This window comes from Fringilla coelebs (genome assembly GCF_963513975.1).
Source record: "Fringilla coelebs genome assembly, chromosome: 1".
Lineage (NCBI taxonomy): Eukaryota > Metazoa > Chordata > Aves > Passeriformes > Fringillidae > Fringilla > Fringilla coelebs.
The window spans coordinates 97,335,162-97,353,730 of NC_140028.1; the positions used below are offsets into that span (position 1 = coordinate 97,335,162).

The window sequence follows — 18,569 nt, forward strand, 5'->3', positions numbered from 1 at the left end:
ATGTGCAGCTTTGCAGTTCTCTTAATCGTGCAGCTCACTATTCCTGTTTCTCAATTGCCTGTAATAAAATGCCGTCTTGAGATAATTTGGTCAGTTTGTTGACACCATTTTGTCCACACTGGATGAAATCTTTTCAGCATTGCTAACTTGGTATTGTTTGCAGATTTCAACACATGCTATTTCCATCATGACAATGTTTTTTATCATTAGCAAAATTATTAAAAATCACCAAGCCCATAAAAAATACCAAAAACCACTATTTTTTTCTGTATTCACAGTAAAGCCTTGGTTATTTCTATGCACTCAGTACTGGTTTTAGCTATAGAAGGTGAATGTAAAACTTGTTTGCTTCATGTAGAAAAGGAGTATCTGATCTACATCTCGAAGGCAAATTCATTGACCTTTTTCTTTTGTCACCAGATACGCTTATTTTTGTGGGCCCTGTAAATATGGACAGAGATGACAAATGTTTCTACTTAAAGCAGTTCTGTCCTTGCAAATCTGTCTTCCTAAACATGGCCATCAGAAGCTTTGGCTGTTTCCAGACTTCTTCAGACATGCAGATCAAGTGTTCCATATTGTGCAGTACTGTTGTCACAGAGGTGCTGAGGCACAAAAAGTGAAGACCTGTTTCCGTATGTTTAAGTATGAGATGGATGCTGTTTCACATGTTATGTGTTTCTATATGATGGATCTTTTTACTTCACATGTTCTGTAGGAACCGTAGCTCTATAACAGGAAAAAACCAAACCAGAATTGTTTGGAATGTATTTTTACTAGATGCAGTCAAGATTGCCAACTTAGTGCTGCTTATTAGTTGCCCAGAAATACTCAGTTACCTTTTTTGAATTTTGAAAATAATGTTGATCCTGTCTATAATTCTCTTTGATTTTAAAGCTATGACTTCTTATCTTCCTGCTACACCTAACCTAACCTTTCATTACTTGCTTTTTGCATCTCATTTTGTATTTTGGTTTTTTATTTTGCCCCTCCCAGATTTTACTGTTCTATTTGTTAGATATTACAGGTTTTTTGCTTCTTTTTTTTTTTTTTTCCTCCTATGTGATTATTTCCAGCTCAGTCACAATTGGATTTGGACAGATATGCTTCCTTCAGAAAACATTGAATCTAATATGTTTTCTTTCCAATTTAATTCTTATGGCTTTCTAACATAATGTAAGGAATTTTGTGAAACTTCCTTTCTGAGTGCTTGTTCTACTCTTCTGTCCTTTCAAAGAACCAGAGGGGTTTTTTTCCTAACTGCCATCACCCATCTTTCCCTTATCGCTTATTTTCATAAGAATGCCATCTAGATAAGCTTTTCCATTACTTCTCTGAATTCACCAGATGTATCAAAATTCAGTGCTTTCACTGCAGTTCTGCAGTGTTTATCTCAGTGTTGTCCAAACAGACAGGACACAGTTAAACTGCTCATTAGACCCTTCACACTATGGAGCTTTTAACTTAGCTTTTTCTGTAGGTATAAAAGGCTACAAATTTAACCTTGCCTTCTGGACCTCAGAGTGGATGTTTACATACTTGTGACCTTCATTCAGGGGCCACTTTATGAAGGAGGCACTTTGTTTTCCTCTTTCTTTGTACATAAAAGTTAGTTCTTATCTAATGAAAAAGGGGGAAAAAACCCCGCTGTTTTCTTTCCCCTGCTTTGAATTTGTAAAAGCAGGAAAAGTTGTGTTGTAGTAGTTGGGCCTTTGCATTTTTTCTGTCTGCAGTATTTTGGTTGATTTTTATAGTACTGTGTTTTATATGTCACAAGCTTGAATATATAAACTACACATTGATTAAACCTTGTCAAAATTTTTGCAGGTAGAGTTGATTATAGAGCACCTGGAAGTTAAAAGACTTCCAGGTATAGACCTTGAAATAAATTGGAATGTTAAATTGTAGACATGAAAGGTTGCTCCATACCATGTATAAGAAAATTCTCTAAGGGGTGCTGTGTGTCCAAGTCTAAGTCTAAATTGGAGAACAAATTAGACTTACTGTATTTTGGTTTTGTATTATGTTTTTATGTTTATTTGGTCTTTGAATATAGTATAGAGTTCTTTGTCAAGGTTCAGCTTTACTCTCTTGTAAGGCATGAATTTGGGCAGATTCTAGTATTTTGGAAGTAGGAAAGGATATTGCATTAAACCATGGCTTAGAATAATTTGAGATTTTGCAATTCCTCTACAGTTAGGAATGTTCTGAGTTTAAATCCTAAATCTGGTAAGTTATACTTAGAAAGATCTCTTACATTTCTTTTTAACTCAGTAAATCTTCAGTCATGGCCTTTTACAGAAGGCTGTTAAACATCTGAAATCAAAATAGCTTTCTCCTGAATTAATCCCCATTTGGAAATAAGACATAGTTTCTGGAGTATAGTAGTATCAGTGTGCTAGTAATGGAAGGGATTTAGTCTTGAGACCTCAAAAACATGATCTTGGTAAATTCTTCAGTGTATATGAATTGCTTATTACACAATGCCAATCTTCTTTCTCTTCTGTGATGGCGCTTTACAGAGTTGAATGCTTCCTTGTGCCAGGGTGACATTTTCTCCTAGGTTTGTGTCTACTGCTCAGGGACTTCTGTATTAGTGTAATTTACTTCCTGAATGTCCTTTGGTTAACTCAGTTTTGGCTTAGGAATGTAAGAAATATCCTGATGGATCAGTCCACAAGGGTGAAGTCGTGTTCTGTCCCTGACAGTGACAATAGCAGGTGCTTTTTCAGGGAAGCAGTGCTACTTTCTGTGATCTATTCCCCATGTAGCCCTCACCTCCCTCAATCCAGAATCATCATGCTGGATGTTAGAAAAGAAAGCACATCCTTGCTGAGTCTTTGTACTGTTAATGGATTTGGTCTGCCAGGCATTTGCTTAATCCAGTTTGTGAAGTGCAGGACATTGGGGCATGAGAGTGATTCCAAAAGCATAATCAGCTCGGGTTGATTGCTGGAAGACTTTCTTGTTCCTTGAACCTTTCAGAATTAAGTATCTCAGTGCTCAAATGCTCATTTTTCTCTCCCCAGCCTGTAAGACAGAAACAAGGAGAACAGAGGCAATAGATATGTTGCAGTAGTATTACACTTACTATTTATTTTTTTTCTTTTTAACCAGCTTATTGAGTCTCAGTGGATAGTTAGTGGTGTTTTTGCTGGAATAGGAGACAAGGCAGGAAAGCACGTTTATGGGAGAAGAAAGGCTTCTTGCTTTGGATTGGGATTTTATTTTTCTGAATGCTTCAAATGTTCTTCTTCCTGGATTTAAACCCAGAGCTTTGTTGTGAAGAACTTCAACTGGGTTTGAAGGACAGAAACACTGGCTGCAGTACCTACCTTGGGAGTGGCTCAAAAGGTGTTCTCTGGCACCAGTGCATTCTTCTGTGCCCCTGAATTTAAATACATGGTGGCTAGAATCTTGTATGGGAATGGTTGCCAAGGTTGCCAAGACGTTTATGTGTCCACATAAACGTCTTGGATTAAAATTTGGGAGGAGAGAGTCACAAAATTAAATAATTTTAATTGCAATTTCAAAATATTTTAGAAGAACAAAGTTAATGTTACTATGTCGAGCTTTTATTCTAAAGTTACAGCTTTGGATCACATATTTAGGGAATGAAGGCTACTTGTAAATACCTGATGTAACATCTTTGAGGTTAGTATTAAATCAGCTTGAGAAGGGGGACAACAGGTGGGAATGAATATACAGATTTGGAGGAGGAATGTGTCACCCTAGCAGGTTATGCAGGAGCATGCTCTGTGTGGGGGCACTCTTTGCAGCCCAGAGGGTGGCTTTGACCATGTAATCAGACTGTGGACTCTGTGGCGAACAAAAATGCTAAATCTCAGAGAGATAAAGCAAGCTCCTCATTTTTAAGCTATTTGCATGCAAGACAAATTTCTTTTAATTCCATGTGCCATCCTGGGAAACTTGCCATCTTATGCTGACAAGTGAAGACTGGGGTCCAGCACAGCAATGTTGCTAACTCTCTTACACAAGGTGGCAGCTGGTGTTGCCCTTATTTACTCGTAGTTTTCCTCAGATAAAGGAAGGATTTTTCAACAACAAAATTGTTGAAGCAAGTTTCTGTTGTTATTAAGTCATAGTTGTTCCCCTCCACCCTGTTCTACAAGGCTGTCATATAAATCTGGAAAATTCGTACAAGGTATTTAGCTGGTACATGATAAGTATATCAGAAATCTTTGTTGTCTTAAGAGGCTTGGTCTTAGCTTACCTGATCTTGGGCTGCTTGCTTGTTTTAATCATGTCTTTGAACATAGCAAAACTTGTTTGGTTTTTGTTTTTCTTTAAAATACTGGATTTTTAGTACTGTTGGAAGCACTAAAAGGTAGTCTTGTTTCAAAAAGCTTTATCACAATTATTTAAAAAAATACCCAAAAAAAGACTGACAAAATTGGACAACCGGCTTATCATATACTTGTGGTGACTTAAACCTGTTTTAAAAATTCCAGTTTACCAAGCACTTCAGAAAAATCAGTCCATGTAAGTAAGCATAATTTTAGTCCTGCAGTAAATTATTAAAAATTCTGAATTCACAAGATTTCCACTGAAAATTCTGTTTGTATTTGACTGTTTTCAGGGCAGAGACATTAATTTTATCCACAAGGTGCAATCTAGCTTCATAGCTTTCCTTAATGTTACGGAACACTTTTTGTCGTGGGGCAGTTTAAACAGCCCTTTCATCCTATTCAGGATAAAATAATTTTTTTCCAGCAGGTGGCTGTGGGTGTTGGTTGGTTTTGGTTTAAACTGAATAATGTGTACATTTCCGTAAAGAGAAGACAGTATAAATAGAAGTCTTCATAAAAGAACAAGATAAAACAGAGCTGCTTTTTATCTGGAATATCTGCATGTAATGTGTGGGATAGAGGGAATCTTTATTTGGAAGTGGAAATCAGAATAGTCTGTGGATAAACCTCTGGCTTTAAATGAGAGAAGTGTACATCAGAGTAAAGAGGGTTTTGTAAAGAGAAACTTAAGTTTTAATTCTTTATCTTCAGTGCTCACCATGGCCAGATACTCCTACAACATTTGTAAACAACAGTCCTACTCCTGCTCCAACTTTCACCTCTGCTCAGCATAACACCTACAGTGTCCCAGACAGGTAGGTTTCTATTCTGTATCCCCATTTAAGGCAACATTTTAATCAGGCTTTTTCAGAACATTTTCTGACTAAATTCAACTGTGTTCTGTTTCTGCTGGGGAATTGGGAGATTGTTTTGACCTATATATTCATTTTAGAGTATGACATTTGTATCACATGGTTCAGTTATAAGGTAATTACTTCTGCCTCACCATCTTTCTTTCTCACTATACATTTTTAAAAACAATTTCTTGTCCTTTGCCATATAGCAAATACTTTACCTTTTCACTATTGTAATTTAGTCCTTTTCTATTGAAACTATTTTTACCTTTTTCCAGTAAGAACAGTCTTAATTTCCATCATACACAGTTAGTATAATTTGCAAGAAAAAGGCCCAACAGATATCTTTAAAAACTTTTCAACAAAAATTGCATTGGTGAAGGCATTTTGTTTTGAGGTGTTAATTAAACTGCTGTAACCAAACCTGCACTTCATTCAAAAATTATTGGCAGTGGTGTGGTCTGATCCATATACTGTGGAATGGTCTTTCTCTTAAGTTTAACAAGTTGTAGTCTTTTAATTCTTTCAACTGTGATACTTATTGTTTTGGAAATTTCAAGTTAATTTTCAACAATGGTTAAATATTTTGGTTTGTAGAATTCTAGTAATACTTGGTTTTATTTTTTAATCTGTAGCAATTCTTCCTCCCCAAATCATCAAGGAGATGGAACCTCTCAAGGGTCAGGAGATGTGAGTGTTTGCTTTCTGGTCTTGATCATAAGTGTATTTATGTAGCTGTGATTTGCACTTGATGTTATAAGAAGGTGTTGAACTGAGGGAGATCTTTTTTAATTGCTTGGGTTTTGTTTGGGTTTTTTAGTATCCAAATTATCGTATCCAATCTCGTTTCTTACAGCAGCTTCATCCTTCAGCCACGATCCAGGAAACTCAGCAATGGTTGCTCAAGAATAGGTTCTCTGCCTATACAAGGCTTTTTTCAAATTTCTCAGGTATCTATAGTTTACTTTTTTTCTTTCATTGTGTTACTGAGCAGGTTCTGTGTGGGAAAAGAGTTCTCTAAGAACATTATGGTATCCATATTTATGCATCTTTATTTACTAATTTGCTGGTTAAAGAGCAGTGCAGTTCCCACTGTACGTCTGGACACAGGACATGGCAATAGATGGACTGTGTGGGGCTGTGTTTTGCTGTTTGCTTCTTCAGTTTACCTTGGAATTGTGCAAAGGGTGGTATGACACAGCACTCACCATAAGTAAATTCCTTTTTCTTTGGTGACACTTGATGGGGACAGTGTTGTGAATTATGCCAGCTCTCTGCCTCCTGGCTTAGCTCATGCTTCTGTCAGAATTCCTTTGTACCAGGCTTTTTCTCTGGGAAGGTTTATTCTTCTGCTGCTGGTTAGTTTTTGACCTGTGCTTCTTATATGAGTGTTGCTGAGCTTTCTCCATAAACTCCAAATTTCTGACAAAGACTCTTGGAAAACTCTTCTTCTTTTTCATTATTATCTTTATAAAAGTCAAGTAGCTGGCTTTTTTTTTTTTCTTTTAAGCAAGAGGTGTAGTATATGTGAATTTTATTATGCTACCTCAGGTCTGGGTTTTTTTTTACTACAGTATTTAAGGGCTTTGATCAGTTATTTTTGCTGGCTTTTATTTGTGCATTCCTGAAAAGTCTGTGGAGTATTTTCATGCATAAAGACTATTTTTTTCCCGTTTTCCCACTCATCTATTACAGTGACTGATACTTCAGAGTGTTGTTTTCTTCTCTGACACTCATGCTGCTTCTCAAAAAATCTGTCCTTCCATTTTTTGCTTCAGCAACACCTTCTATACTCAAGTGCATTGTTGTAACTTAAGTGCACAGAGGAAGTGATGGATGGGTAGTTGAATGTCTGGGGTAATTCACTGCGTGACAAACCATGGAGTATTTTTGAATGTGTTTAAAATACACTACCCTGGGGTGCCAGCAAAAATCACTGTTTCTCTAGAACAGTCATCTCTCTCCACAGAAATTGTGTGCCTTGCAGACTCGTACTGTTCCAAAGCTGCTAACAGCATAAACTGTAACTCAGCACCTTTGGAAAACAGGTTGATTTATTTAGCACTCGCTAGAGCCTGGTTTTAAGATTACTTATTCCTGTGTCCCAATTTCTGTTTTTGTCATGGTGAAGTTTGGTACTCTTGGTTTAAATGAACATACCATTTATTTTAGAAAGAATTTATGTGCTACAGTAATCTTCATTAAATCCTCATGTGTTTGTCCAGGTGCTGATTTATTAAAGCTGACAAGAGAAGATCTGGTACAAATCTGTGGTCCAGCCGATGGAATTCGGCTGTATAATGCACTGAAATCCAGGTGATGCGCTGACTGAGGCTGAGTGGGTTTAGATGGGGGATTCTAGAACTGGGAGATTTGGGAAGTTAGCGTCAGGATGGGCCTTGGTGCCTGTGTGATCAGCCTCAGGAGTTGGCAGCAGTGTTTAAAACTCTTCTCCCTGTGCACACCTCCAGGGCATGCCCAAGTGAGGTGCAGGTAGGCTGTAAGGCTGCACCAATGCATTTGGGCCCTGCCATTTTCTCGGACATGGATGAATTTATTGCCAAGGCTCAAAACTGGTCATTTGGGTAGCTAAGAACAACCCCTGAGGCCTTTTGAGGTTACAGGTATTGAGTGCTAACACAGGCAGCATCCCAGGGGATGTCTGATTCTGTCTGAAATGGGTGTTTGGTACTATAGACCCTCCTGGAAGAATTGCTGTTGTTACTCAGTAGTCCTGTTACTGGAGCCCAACAAGCAGCATCCATAAGATGCTGAATCTGAATAGATTGAAATCTTGTTTAAATTGAGCAGCATCTGAGACCACTTACTTAGAGATTAATTTTTTTGGGCTCAGTGATAAAAGCCATATCAAGTGTAGCATTACCATAACAAACCTACAGTTGTGGCATATCAGCCCCTGTATTTGCAGGGCGCTTCCCTTTTGTGTGACTTCCTTGTGATTTCCTTGGCCTGCAGGTCCGTGAGGCCCCGTTTAACAATCTACGTGTGCCAGGAGCCCCTACGGAGCATTCAACTGGAACGGCAGGACGCGGGCAGCGCAGACAGCAACGGTGCAATATACGGTACGGCTGGGGCTGGGGCAGGACAGCTGCATGGGTGGGGAAGGGGCTGAACTGCTGCTCCCGGTGCACAAAGCAACCGTGGGAAGTTGTATCACAGCGGAATTGTTGCTTCAACAGCACAGAGCAAACAGAACCTGAAACCTCTCAAGGTTAAACCATTGAGTGTTTCAGGCCGTTGATAAAACTGACTGTAGTTACGTGGTCGAGAATGAAGGAGCTCTGGAATCAGCTGTGCATGTTGTTACAGACAAGGCATCAGCCATATAAATGTAGGTGCGTGTAAAAGTTTCATGCAAATAAAACAATTCTTTCCCATTTTCTGTTAGATTTTGCTGTCACTTTCTGTGCAACTGAACTAAAACTGTAGAGCCTGGACAAGGAAAAACAGCCACGTAGTGAATGCGCTCTTGATTTTAGTATTATTTCCCTGACAACTGTTGATTCAACACAGATGGAAATGTAACTGTTTATTTGTAAATCCATGTCACTCTTACAATGAAGAGAATGAAGCTATTTAAAATTATTCTTTACTTGCTCTTGGTTTTGAGAGACCTCTCTCCCCAGCTAAAATCTGCACAGGCTACTGCAGTAGTGCTTGTGGATTTTCCATGCAAGAATTGAGGTGGAGGAGGATTTGTAAATAAAATACTGCTACTTGTCAAATAGATATTTTTGCTCAGGATATCTTCAGCCAGAAGAACGTGCAAACTTGGAGCTGCCAAGGGTTTGTTGCACTGTTAAATAAAGATATTGAACTGTAAATACAGCTTCAGACTGAACAGCTGCTTTGTCTTACTGTTCTCTTTGCTGTGTTCCATTCAGCTCTGAGATCATCTGTAGAAAGTTAAGTCTTTTGCAACTCTCTGAATTTATTTACCAAAAAAAAAATCTACATCTGTATTTAAAGCAGCAGCATAGGCACATAAGTGCAATGTAGGTATTACCTGATTCTTTTGAGACTGCCCAAAATTGCTTTCAAAACCATCTTTAGGTGACTCTCTAAAAATCCATTTTCAAATCCGTTTGATGTGATTGTGCCTTTTTGTGCAGGATACAGGAAAAAATGTGGAAGTTGCCTTCAGTCTCAGAACAAATAGAAGCCTTCCCCGTTAGAGTTGTGTTTATGATTTTTCCCTTGAAAGAAAAGTTAGGGCAGTTCATGCTCTTAATGAGAACGGGAAGAGAGTAATCTTAAAGTTTTAGGGTTTAAAATTTTTGAAAGTATAAAGTAAACAAAAAAACAAATTCAGGTATTTTTCATATAGCTATTGTTATCCATTAGTACCATGTTTATGTAGATGATTTTTTTCTTGCAGTTTATCATGCAATCTACTTAGAGGAGATGGCAGCCTCAGAAGTCACACGCAAGCTTGCTTTGGCATTTAATATTCCTTTGCATCAGATCAACCAAGTTTACAGACAGGGTCCCACAGGCATCCACATTCTTGTTAGTGATCAGGTAATTGAAATTTTATTTTTTTGGCATTTTATTTATGACTGGGAGTGGAGGGTTTTCTTATGCTTGCTCATTTATTACTGGTTTTTCTGTTTGATAATGCAGCCCTAGTGTTTGCTGACATTTAGAGTATTTTTTCCTTTACAGGAACAGACAAATTCTTTAAATGTGACTTTTCCTCTGCCTGACTAAACTGAAACTATAAGTAGACAGAGGCAGCTGGTTTATATAGTCTGAGAAGCTGCAGCAGTTATTTAGTACATATTTATTTTGAGCACACCCAAAGGCAGAGAGTATTTTAAACACTGTTGAACTCTGCTTGTTCAAGTGTCTGCTCCACAGAGTTCCAAAAACACAGCCAGCAGTAATAGGCTCCCAGCTGGTTGTCACAAGAGTAAAAAGCAGTATTTTAATAGTAATGGATTTTAATTTGGTATATGCCTGTCACTTGCTGAACAAAACCAAAAATACATGATTGCTCTCAAAAGGCCGTGTTTAATATCAGGGTTGTTGAGGGTTGTTTTTGTTTTGGTCATACTCAGAAGGTTTTGAAACTTTTTTTTTTTTAGATGGTTCAAAACTTTCAAGATGAAAGTTGTTTCTTATTCACCACAATAAAAGGTATGTTGTCTTTTCTGACAGTCTAAAACTTAATCATTTATTCCAGCAAAGAGCCTTCTTTAAAAACTATAAAAGTTTTCCATACACAGTGACAGAAGATATTCAGAGTTCTTCCTCTCCTACCCAGATTTCAGCCTCTGTGTAGCGTCTCAGGCTCTTCTCTGAGCTTTCAGTTCAGAACCAGTGCAGGATTCAATAACAAACCTTATGTAACATTCAGTCAGCCATCACTGGACAGGGATGCTGCTAATAATTGTTGAGAATGGTGAAGTTTCAAAATAGGTAAAAAAAAAATCAAAAATCCTGGCAGTAGTACCTCTGAAGTACAGAAACTGAATCTTAACTGAGTCCTGAGAGTCGGCAGAACTGAGCATTACGTTCTGTTTTTGCTCTGCTAGTCAATAGTCATCTTCATTCAATAGGCTGCTCTTGAATCCCACTCTTCCATAGAGCTCCAATTCATTTCTGGTGCAGGTTGCCAGCAAATGGCTGTAATCAGTGGACAAGTTTGACTCTGTGCAAACTTTACCTACAGAAACTGTCCCTCTTTGAAGATTCAGTTACAAATCATTAATCATAACATTTTTGTTTAGCACAAGTAGGAAACCTCTAAGTTTTTGTTGTAAATGAGTTTATTTTCAAAACCAAGTCCATACTGGGGTGTTTTGGTGCATCGGCTTGTATTTCTGTGATTCTGTTGAGATAAGACAAACAGACATTTCCTTTGGTTTTTTTCAGCTGAAAATGGAGAAGGCTTCCATATAATTCTGAAGTGACATCACACACTTGCTAGACTGATACTCCAACGCAGAATGAAGTCCTGCCTAAAGACTATGAAGATCATCCAAAACCTTAGGATCTAACTTCACTGTATAAGATGTTTCATATTGAAAACACAAAATGACCTTTCTAATGAGCTGTTTGATAGGTGAACTTTCTTATCACTGCCATAGCTAAGTGTCCTCATGAGAGGTATAATGCCATGACAGCTTCTGTACAGGCATGGAAGACAATGTAAGCAAAGGTGCTTGCCCTTCACTGAAATAAGGCAAACTATGGCCAGTAGATGCAGTTTATAGAAGCGAAGCAGTGCTGCTTTTCTATTACTGTATCCAGTTGGAGATGAATGTAAACTTATTTTGGGGCATTTACCTTTCTGTGCCAGTTTGTCTATTACGTGCTTGTACCTTAGGCTGGTTTTATTTTTTGATGTTAGCAGAGCACATGCTAATCTGTGTGGAGATGAGTAGTTAAGGTGATAGTGATCAGGTTGTCAGGTCTTTGAGAGTAAAGCTGTCAAAACAGCTTCCCGTGTAAATTGTGTATAAGAGTGTATGTAAGAAGTGTAAATGCCAGAACAGGGCTTTTAAGAAGCCCTAGACAGATGCAATATATGCATGCAGCAAACTGCATTATCAATAGTACCTTATTGGAGGGATTAATATAAATCCTATGGGGTACCAAGTAATTGTGTTTTGCTTTAATGAATTTAATGGAAAAGAATTGCCTATGCATCCTTTATGTTTAGTTTCCTAGGTTCTCTGCAGAGCACTGCTGCAGTTTAACTCTTTGCTTGTAAAATTGTGGGTTTAAAAATACTGGCAGTGAGAAGTGGGGTTTTCAGTGGAATTATGCAGATGAGGGAAGATGACCCACTGGCACCACAGGACTGTCATAGCTTTCAGCGGCATCAAATAAATTGCTTGAGAAACACTAAATACACACCCTGTAAGTTTCCTTCCCAGCAGGTGAATGCCCTGCTGGAGCTCCTATTCTGGACAAATCTCTTCTTACCTTTTCAGTTGACCTTCCTGCTCCCTCCATCCATCCATACTGTACACCTGTTACAGTGCCTCTTCCATATGACCAAATACTTACTTTTCTCTGAAACAGGCAACGTGCTTTCTTGGTATTTTGGATGTGTCTTGTAAAGTCATGGCACAGCACTTCCTAGGCTAACATTAAGTTTCAATTGGTCAGGTACTTAGAGGGGAGTATTTCCAGAGGTATTAAGCGACAGTTTCAGAGCTGTTATTCTGTGCCTTTGGAAAGTTCCAACTTGATCTCTGGCTTAAAAGCTTGGGAATAGTTTGCTTTTTATGCTGCGGTGTTCTGTGTAAACCAATACTACAGCATGTAAAAAAGCAACTCTTGACTTTTTCATTTCCCCTTCCATAACTGGCTCAAGTGCTTAGCAGAAAAGCTTCTGAAAGCTGTAGCATTTTGAAAATTTAAATTCATCAAACCTAGTTTTTTTCCTATTTTTGGTTGGGTTTTTTTTTCTGCACTGAAAGTAAAATTTTATGTACTTAAACATTTCTGCCTATAAGTTGTTCATCTTTGGGTATTGTTTGGTCCTAGTATTTTCCTGAACTGACACTTGTGTCTTTTTAGCTCACACCATATTCAAATCCAAATGTTTTATAAAAGTGGAAAAATCCTTGATTGGAAAGTATCCAAATATCTAATTTTAAAGAATATTGAAAGTTGTACAGTAGTTTGTCCAGCTCACTTGAAATTGGAATTAAATTATGGCACCAGCAAATGGCTTTTGTTTTTTAATAAGATGTACACATTTCAATTTAAGTATAATAAATGTTTTTCAATAATTTTGTAAACGTGCTTTTCTTTTTGTTTACTTCTTTTTTTTCCCACACCCACATTAGAGACAGTCCTTTGTTAAGATGTAGATTAATTGCAAGACCTGCCCTAGCAAAAATCGTAGGTCAAGGTAAGGAAGGGAAGTAAACCAGCCCTGCAGTATATGCTGCACACAGTGCATTCACATGGATCTTCTGCTTCTAGTAGAAATCTTGCTTAATTTGAAATAATTCCAACAAATTCAAGTTTGACATCAGCTGATTGTTTATTTAAGTGTCCTATATCAGAGTAGGTTCCATTTGTTTTTGTACATCTTCAATGCAATAGACTTACAAGGTTCATTATGGTCTTACAAAAAAAAAAAAAGAGCCAACAAAAGGCAACACATATTGACATATTGGTACCAATGACTGCCCTGGTACAGCTGAGAATAAAATCTAGTTAAAACTCTCATTAGACCAGCAGTGTCTGAATGGAACTCTTAAGTATGATTGTAACAGCACTCCACTACTGTGCAAAAGAAGCCCAGATTGCCTTACTTTGTACTAGTAAAGAAATCCATGTGCTGTAGTCTAAGGTGTAATTTAACTCCAAAGCTGAGCTCTTAATTTATTGTCCCCATCCTCTGTGAGTCCACACAGCCCAGCCATTGCTGGCCACAGAAGTTCATGCTCACACTCACTCCTTTTTAGAAGTCATTTAAAATTTGTAGGGGGGAAATGGCAGTACTGTCCAGTAGTAGCTTCTCCAACTGCTTTTTTATTTTCAGTAAACACAGGCCCTGAACTCTTAAAACACACACACACACACAGAGTCAAACTTACACGAAAAAAGCTTTCTGAATTGTCAAGTAGTTTCTCTCAGATAATTAAATTGCTTAATATAAAAATTTATCTAATTGTCTAGCACTGAAAAACTAAAGATGAAAGCATGGCCTTAAGAGTTAATACACAGATTTTTATCATCATTATTATTATTATCATTCAGAAGCTGACAGCTTCTTAGCCAAATGTGAAGAGTTTGGCTTTCTACATTAGAAAACCACAGGTTTGGTATGGTTCAACTGCCTACAGATGAGCCCAGGGGCTTGTCCCTAAAGTGGGTGGGCCAAACTGAATTCCTTGTTCCATCCTGTCTTCTGTAGCTGAACCTGTTTTCCATTCATCTGTAGAAAAGCATGTGTGCTGCGCCTCTCCTCCTGGAAGTGCTGCATCCTTTCCTTTCAGCCTGCGGCTGTGCTGGCGGCCGTGGGGATGGCGGCGGCGGCTGCACCGTGGCTGGCTGTGGCAGCAGGTACAGTAGAGTGCACAGGCACTACCACAGTGGATTTCTTACCCCCAGTCAAGGCTGAAGGCATCGGGCACAACCTGCGTCAGCGACGGGCAAGCTTTGTACCAGCAGAGTTCAACTGAACCAAGTCCAAAAACTTGGGAAGTATTTCTAGTTCTATGGTATCTGGAGGTACTACCTTACCTTTTGACATTACCTATTATGTCCTGTTACATAATTAAATAAGAAGCTGAATCATGAAGAAGAACAAGCTGCTGTTTTACTGTAAGAGCTTATGATTACTTTGCATTTTTTGGTCAACATCTGCTAAAGCTGATTTGTCTTTAAAACCTGATACTTGATCTGTGGTGTATATTACAGAACAGCAGGCTGAGTTCCTTGGCGTGGCAGCTTGAGCCCCACGTTACAGCAGAACCTCACACACAGGAGTAGTGCTGACAAATGCAAATTAACTTCCAAGTTTCGTGAACTTCCACCAAGTAGCTGCTACGCTGCAATGCCCACACGTTTGACACGGTACCGCAGTTCTCATGCCAACAGAAGGAAGGAGTTACTAATACAAACCAAAGCATCACCAACTTAATCCACAGCTGCACATTACGTTAAGATTTTTACCTGGAGAAAAAAAAAATGCTTTTCTTGTCACAAAACTGGATGACCAAACACCACCATTGGGACTTGTCAGGAAACCGACTCCTTCCGCTGACTTGCCGTCCCATTCTTCAACAGCAACATTTTCTGTGTGGCTGCACTCACTGTCAGAGGATAATACAGCATCTGCAGAGGCGCTGTCCGCTCCCTCCGACAGACGGAGGGGGAGTTACTGGAGCAAAGTAAGCATGAACTTTCACGTGAGGTAGATGAGCCTGTGGGTGAAAAGGCTGCATTATAATGGGAGAGAAAGAACAGAACTGAAAAGAGAAGCTGCATACCTCAACTGTTGTGCCAGCAAGTGCTATCTCATTAAGGTTAGTTAGCTATGAAGGAAGCATCTATACAATGGATACCAGCCAAGCTGTCTTCTCCTCATATGTAATTCCTCATGACACATCCAGTAAGGCACAACAGTGTCTGGGCACTCAACCTGCACAGGGCTCCCTCTGGTTCCCCAACAAAGCACTGATGAGCCCAGACAGCTCTGCATCAGGAGAGGCACAGGTTTTGCTGCAGGAGTGAGAGGGGTGGACCCTGGCTACTGAGGGACAACTTCTCTGAACCTTCTCTCCCATATTTCTGCTGCTGTTCTCATCCTGGAAAGCAGGATGAAATAAAATTGTGCATCTGCCTTCAATTTGAGTCACTATCAGGGATGATCTTTCCAGTTGCAAAAGTGTTTGGATACAAATTTGGGATATGAAGCTGCAGACAAGTTTAACTTCAAGGCTAAAAGGCTGCCTCCACAATGCAGGTGGTCCCTGACCTAATGGGTGAGATACTCAGGGAAAAGGTTTGGGGCTGGATTCCAGGGCCTGAGGGCCCTACAGCCCATCAACTGAAATATCTATGCAGATGTTTTACTATTGGCTCAGTGTATTAACATTTATTTAGGATTTAGCATGCCACTACACCATCCTAAAAACAGAGGACTCAACTTGAAAAAAATACAGAAGGCAGAAGATAAGCGCGCATCATTCCAACAGCAAAATGTCATGAGTTAGAACTGACAATTATTGCTGTTCACAGAGGGAAATTACACACATGGGGACCTAACAGAAGGATGGTTTATCCAGCCTTCCATGCCTGGGACACCTGTAGGACTCCTACAATCTCAAGCAGCACCAAGAGCTCTGGCTTTTCCATGGGAACAAGGCAGGAAACACCTACTCTGATCCGTTTGATGCCAGCTCGTGTGACTTGCTGACAGTCGTACAGCTCAATTCTCTCCAGGTTGTGGCAGTTCTCCAGGTGTTCCAGAGTCACGTCCGTGATGAGGAGACAGTTATCGAGCTCCAGCACCTGCAGCCTCTCGTGCCCACATGTGCTGTTGCTCAGATGAAGAATCCCATCATCAGTGATCAGTTCACAGTGAGATAAGCTCTAAAACAGAGAGGCAAACAATTAACAACATCCCTCAGTCTTAAGTTACTCGAGCCTCTGGACATCAGACGTCCTCTTCAACCTCCTTCACTGCAGTGGTTAAATAGCTACAAATAATACACAGCTGAAAACCATAAGAGTAAAAAAAGAAACTGCTTTACTTAACAAAATGGCTGTACTTGATTTTAACTTTGCTTCAAAACAAGCTGAGTCCCAAAACACATCACTGGCAAAGCTCCTCAGGCCCCTTAGCTCTCTATGAATGTGGGAATTCTTTTCCAACTATCCCACACAGTGCAGATAGCACTGTGCCAGAAACAACTTTAAGGATGATCGAGAACATAGGGGAATAGATGAGTATCTACTCAGGGGTTACAGTTTCACAGCTGCCATGGTCTCATACAATACACCAAGCCTGTGCAAGTCCACACAGATGGAGAACAATCACAATAGACTGATTTGCCAAATAATGATTTCAAAGGAAAACAAGCCATGAACATTTGGCACCTCAGGCTGTACAGACAAGGAGCAATAAACATCTTGTACAGCTGCAGGAGCAGCCTTTTCTGCAACAGTCAGCATAATAAACCAAAAAAATCTGCTCCTCTTCAGCATATTTTTTTATTCCCTTGAATTTGAAGAACACGGAAAATGATGTTGCATCTCGGGCAGTGGCACCACATAAAGCACTCTCCTCATTTCTTTAGGGAATTCATGACTTTTGGAGAAGCACGGATGATGACAACAACAGGAAACAGACATTCCTCAGAGGCGGCTTAAAAAACCACTCTTTGTCACCACTGAAACGAGTGCTCTCAAGTCTTCCCCAGTGAAATGTGCAGGATCTGTGAACTCTTCTCTTGCCCTGGGCTCTGAGCTAGCGCCTTGCTTTATGCTCAGCCCTGTGATCTGCCTGTACTTGTACCTAAGTCTAACAGTGCCTGGTTCTGAAGTAGCAGTTCCTTGCCCCAAGTAGTTTTTTTTTCAGACAGCAACTGATGAAGAAACACTTGTAGCAATCCAAAAGCACTTTTTAACTCAGAGCAAGCAAATAGCAGTGCTCAAAAGGACTTCCTGCCAAACCCCCAACTCTAACATGTAACTTTTCCCCTCTCTGGGTAAAATACATCTTTTCATTCCAGCCTGACAGGGCAACCTGGGGACATCCAACCTTACTTCACCTCAGCTACAGTCAGAGCATTTCCCTCCTGCTACCAGTCACAAGGCATCTGTCCTGCTCTTTGAAACAATTCGGCCTCAACATTTTTTGCCTTTGTTCTACAGAATGAACAGGGAACCCAAGAAAGGCTGGCAGACAGGTCTGCATCTCCCTGGAGTCCAACAGGAGCCACCTCAGCAGCTTCCCTTCAGCTCCAGCTGGTCCAATTTTAGACACCAAGTGTGAGCACCCAGCAGGAACTCCAAGCAACACAACAAGGGCAGGCTGTCTCCAAAAGACAGCAGAAATGAAGTGCTTGCCCCTACCAACAGTGTTTTAACTCCTGACACCCATTCAGGCATCTCTCAAGTCTTCAAACACATCAGCTCTCTCCTGTATCTCCTTTCTCTGTGTACGTGCTCTGAGCGCTTGGTTTGGCTCAGAGCCTGGGGACAACCAGCAGCTGCAGGGTTAACCAACGTTCATAGCAGAGCTGCTGTTCCAAGGAAGGACAGGAGGCTGTGTGAAGCTGTTGGCTAATTAGGAGTGTTCCATCCCTGGAAGTAAGCAGCTTATAAAATCAGCTTTCCTGGGACATGGTATTGGTACTGCAAAGACAATACAGGATGTACAGCTGAGTTCATAGAACTTTGTAGAACAAATATGCCAAATTATACACACTTCATAGTAAACCACAGGATTTTTCTGACTTCCCAAGCTTGCTAAAAAGCATTAATGTGGAATTTTACAAATACAATTGCTTGAAATCTTAAGAACAAAGAGATATGGTCAAATTATTTTGTTGTTGTTGCTGTTAATACATACTAAAAGCTGTGCATAAATCTAGTATGGCATGACATACTATGAGAATTTCACAGGCTGTGAAGAATTCAATTGTCTTCTCACCTTCAGGACTATCATGAGTATTTCACAGTTTCTCTACTAATTTAAATGTACCATTAAATACTTTACCCAGAAATTACTTCTTAAGTGCATTAGGCAATAAAGCACTCTAATACTGAAGATTTACCCATTTCCACCATCTACTGAGTCTCCAAACAAGACAAAAGCAAATCCAAAGTCAATCTCTGCAACTCCAAAATGTTTGTTCTAACTGCAAATACACTAAAGCACAGCTGCAAAGGAGTTTACAGGACA

At 39.6% G+C, this 18,569-nt stretch overlaps 2 protein-coding genes across 5 annotated transcripts in view; one reads left to right on the forward strand and one right to left on the reverse strand.

The window, feature by feature from the left end:
- The window catches only part of UBP1 (upstream binding protein 1), a 34,567-nt gene extending 21,634 nt beyond the window's left edge, over positions 1-12,933 (forward strand). For 2 of the 3 annotated variants that reach the window (XM_084219730.1, XM_084219732.1), the window contains 8 exons: positions 5,022-5,125; positions 5,800-5,854; positions 6,021-6,114; positions 7,390-7,480; positions 8,141-8,247; positions 9,564-9,706; positions 10,273-10,324; positions 11,063-12,933. In XM_084219730.1, coding sequence (XP_084075856.1) covers positions 5,022-5,125; positions 5,800-5,854; positions 6,021-6,114; positions 7,390-7,480; positions 8,141-8,247; positions 9,564-9,706; positions 10,273-10,324; positions 11,063-11,100 — 684 coding nt within the window. In that variant the 3' untranslated portion in view covers positions 11,101-12,933. The remainder of the gene's footprint in view (positions 1-5,021; positions 5,126-5,799; positions 5,855-6,020; positions 6,115-7,389; positions 7,481-8,140; positions 8,248-9,563; positions 9,707-10,272; positions 10,325-11,062) is intronic. The other variant, XM_084219731.1, reaches the window with a different exon arrangement.
- Positions 12,934-13,165: 232 nt separating this feature from the next.
- The window catches only part of FBXL2 (F-box and leucine rich repeat protein 2), a 52,435-nt gene continuing 47,031 nt past the window's right edge, over positions 13,166-18,569 (reverse strand). For both annotated transcript variants that reach the window (XM_084202731.1, XM_084202732.1), the window contains 2 exons: positions 16,040-16,252; positions 13,166-15,081 (listed from right to left, as the gene is read on the reverse strand). In XM_084202731.1, coding sequence (XP_084058857.1) covers positions 14,974-15,081; positions 16,040-16,252 — 321 coding nt within the window. In that variant the 3' untranslated portion in view covers positions 13,166-14,973. The remainder of the gene's footprint in view (positions 15,082-16,039; positions 16,253-18,569) is intronic.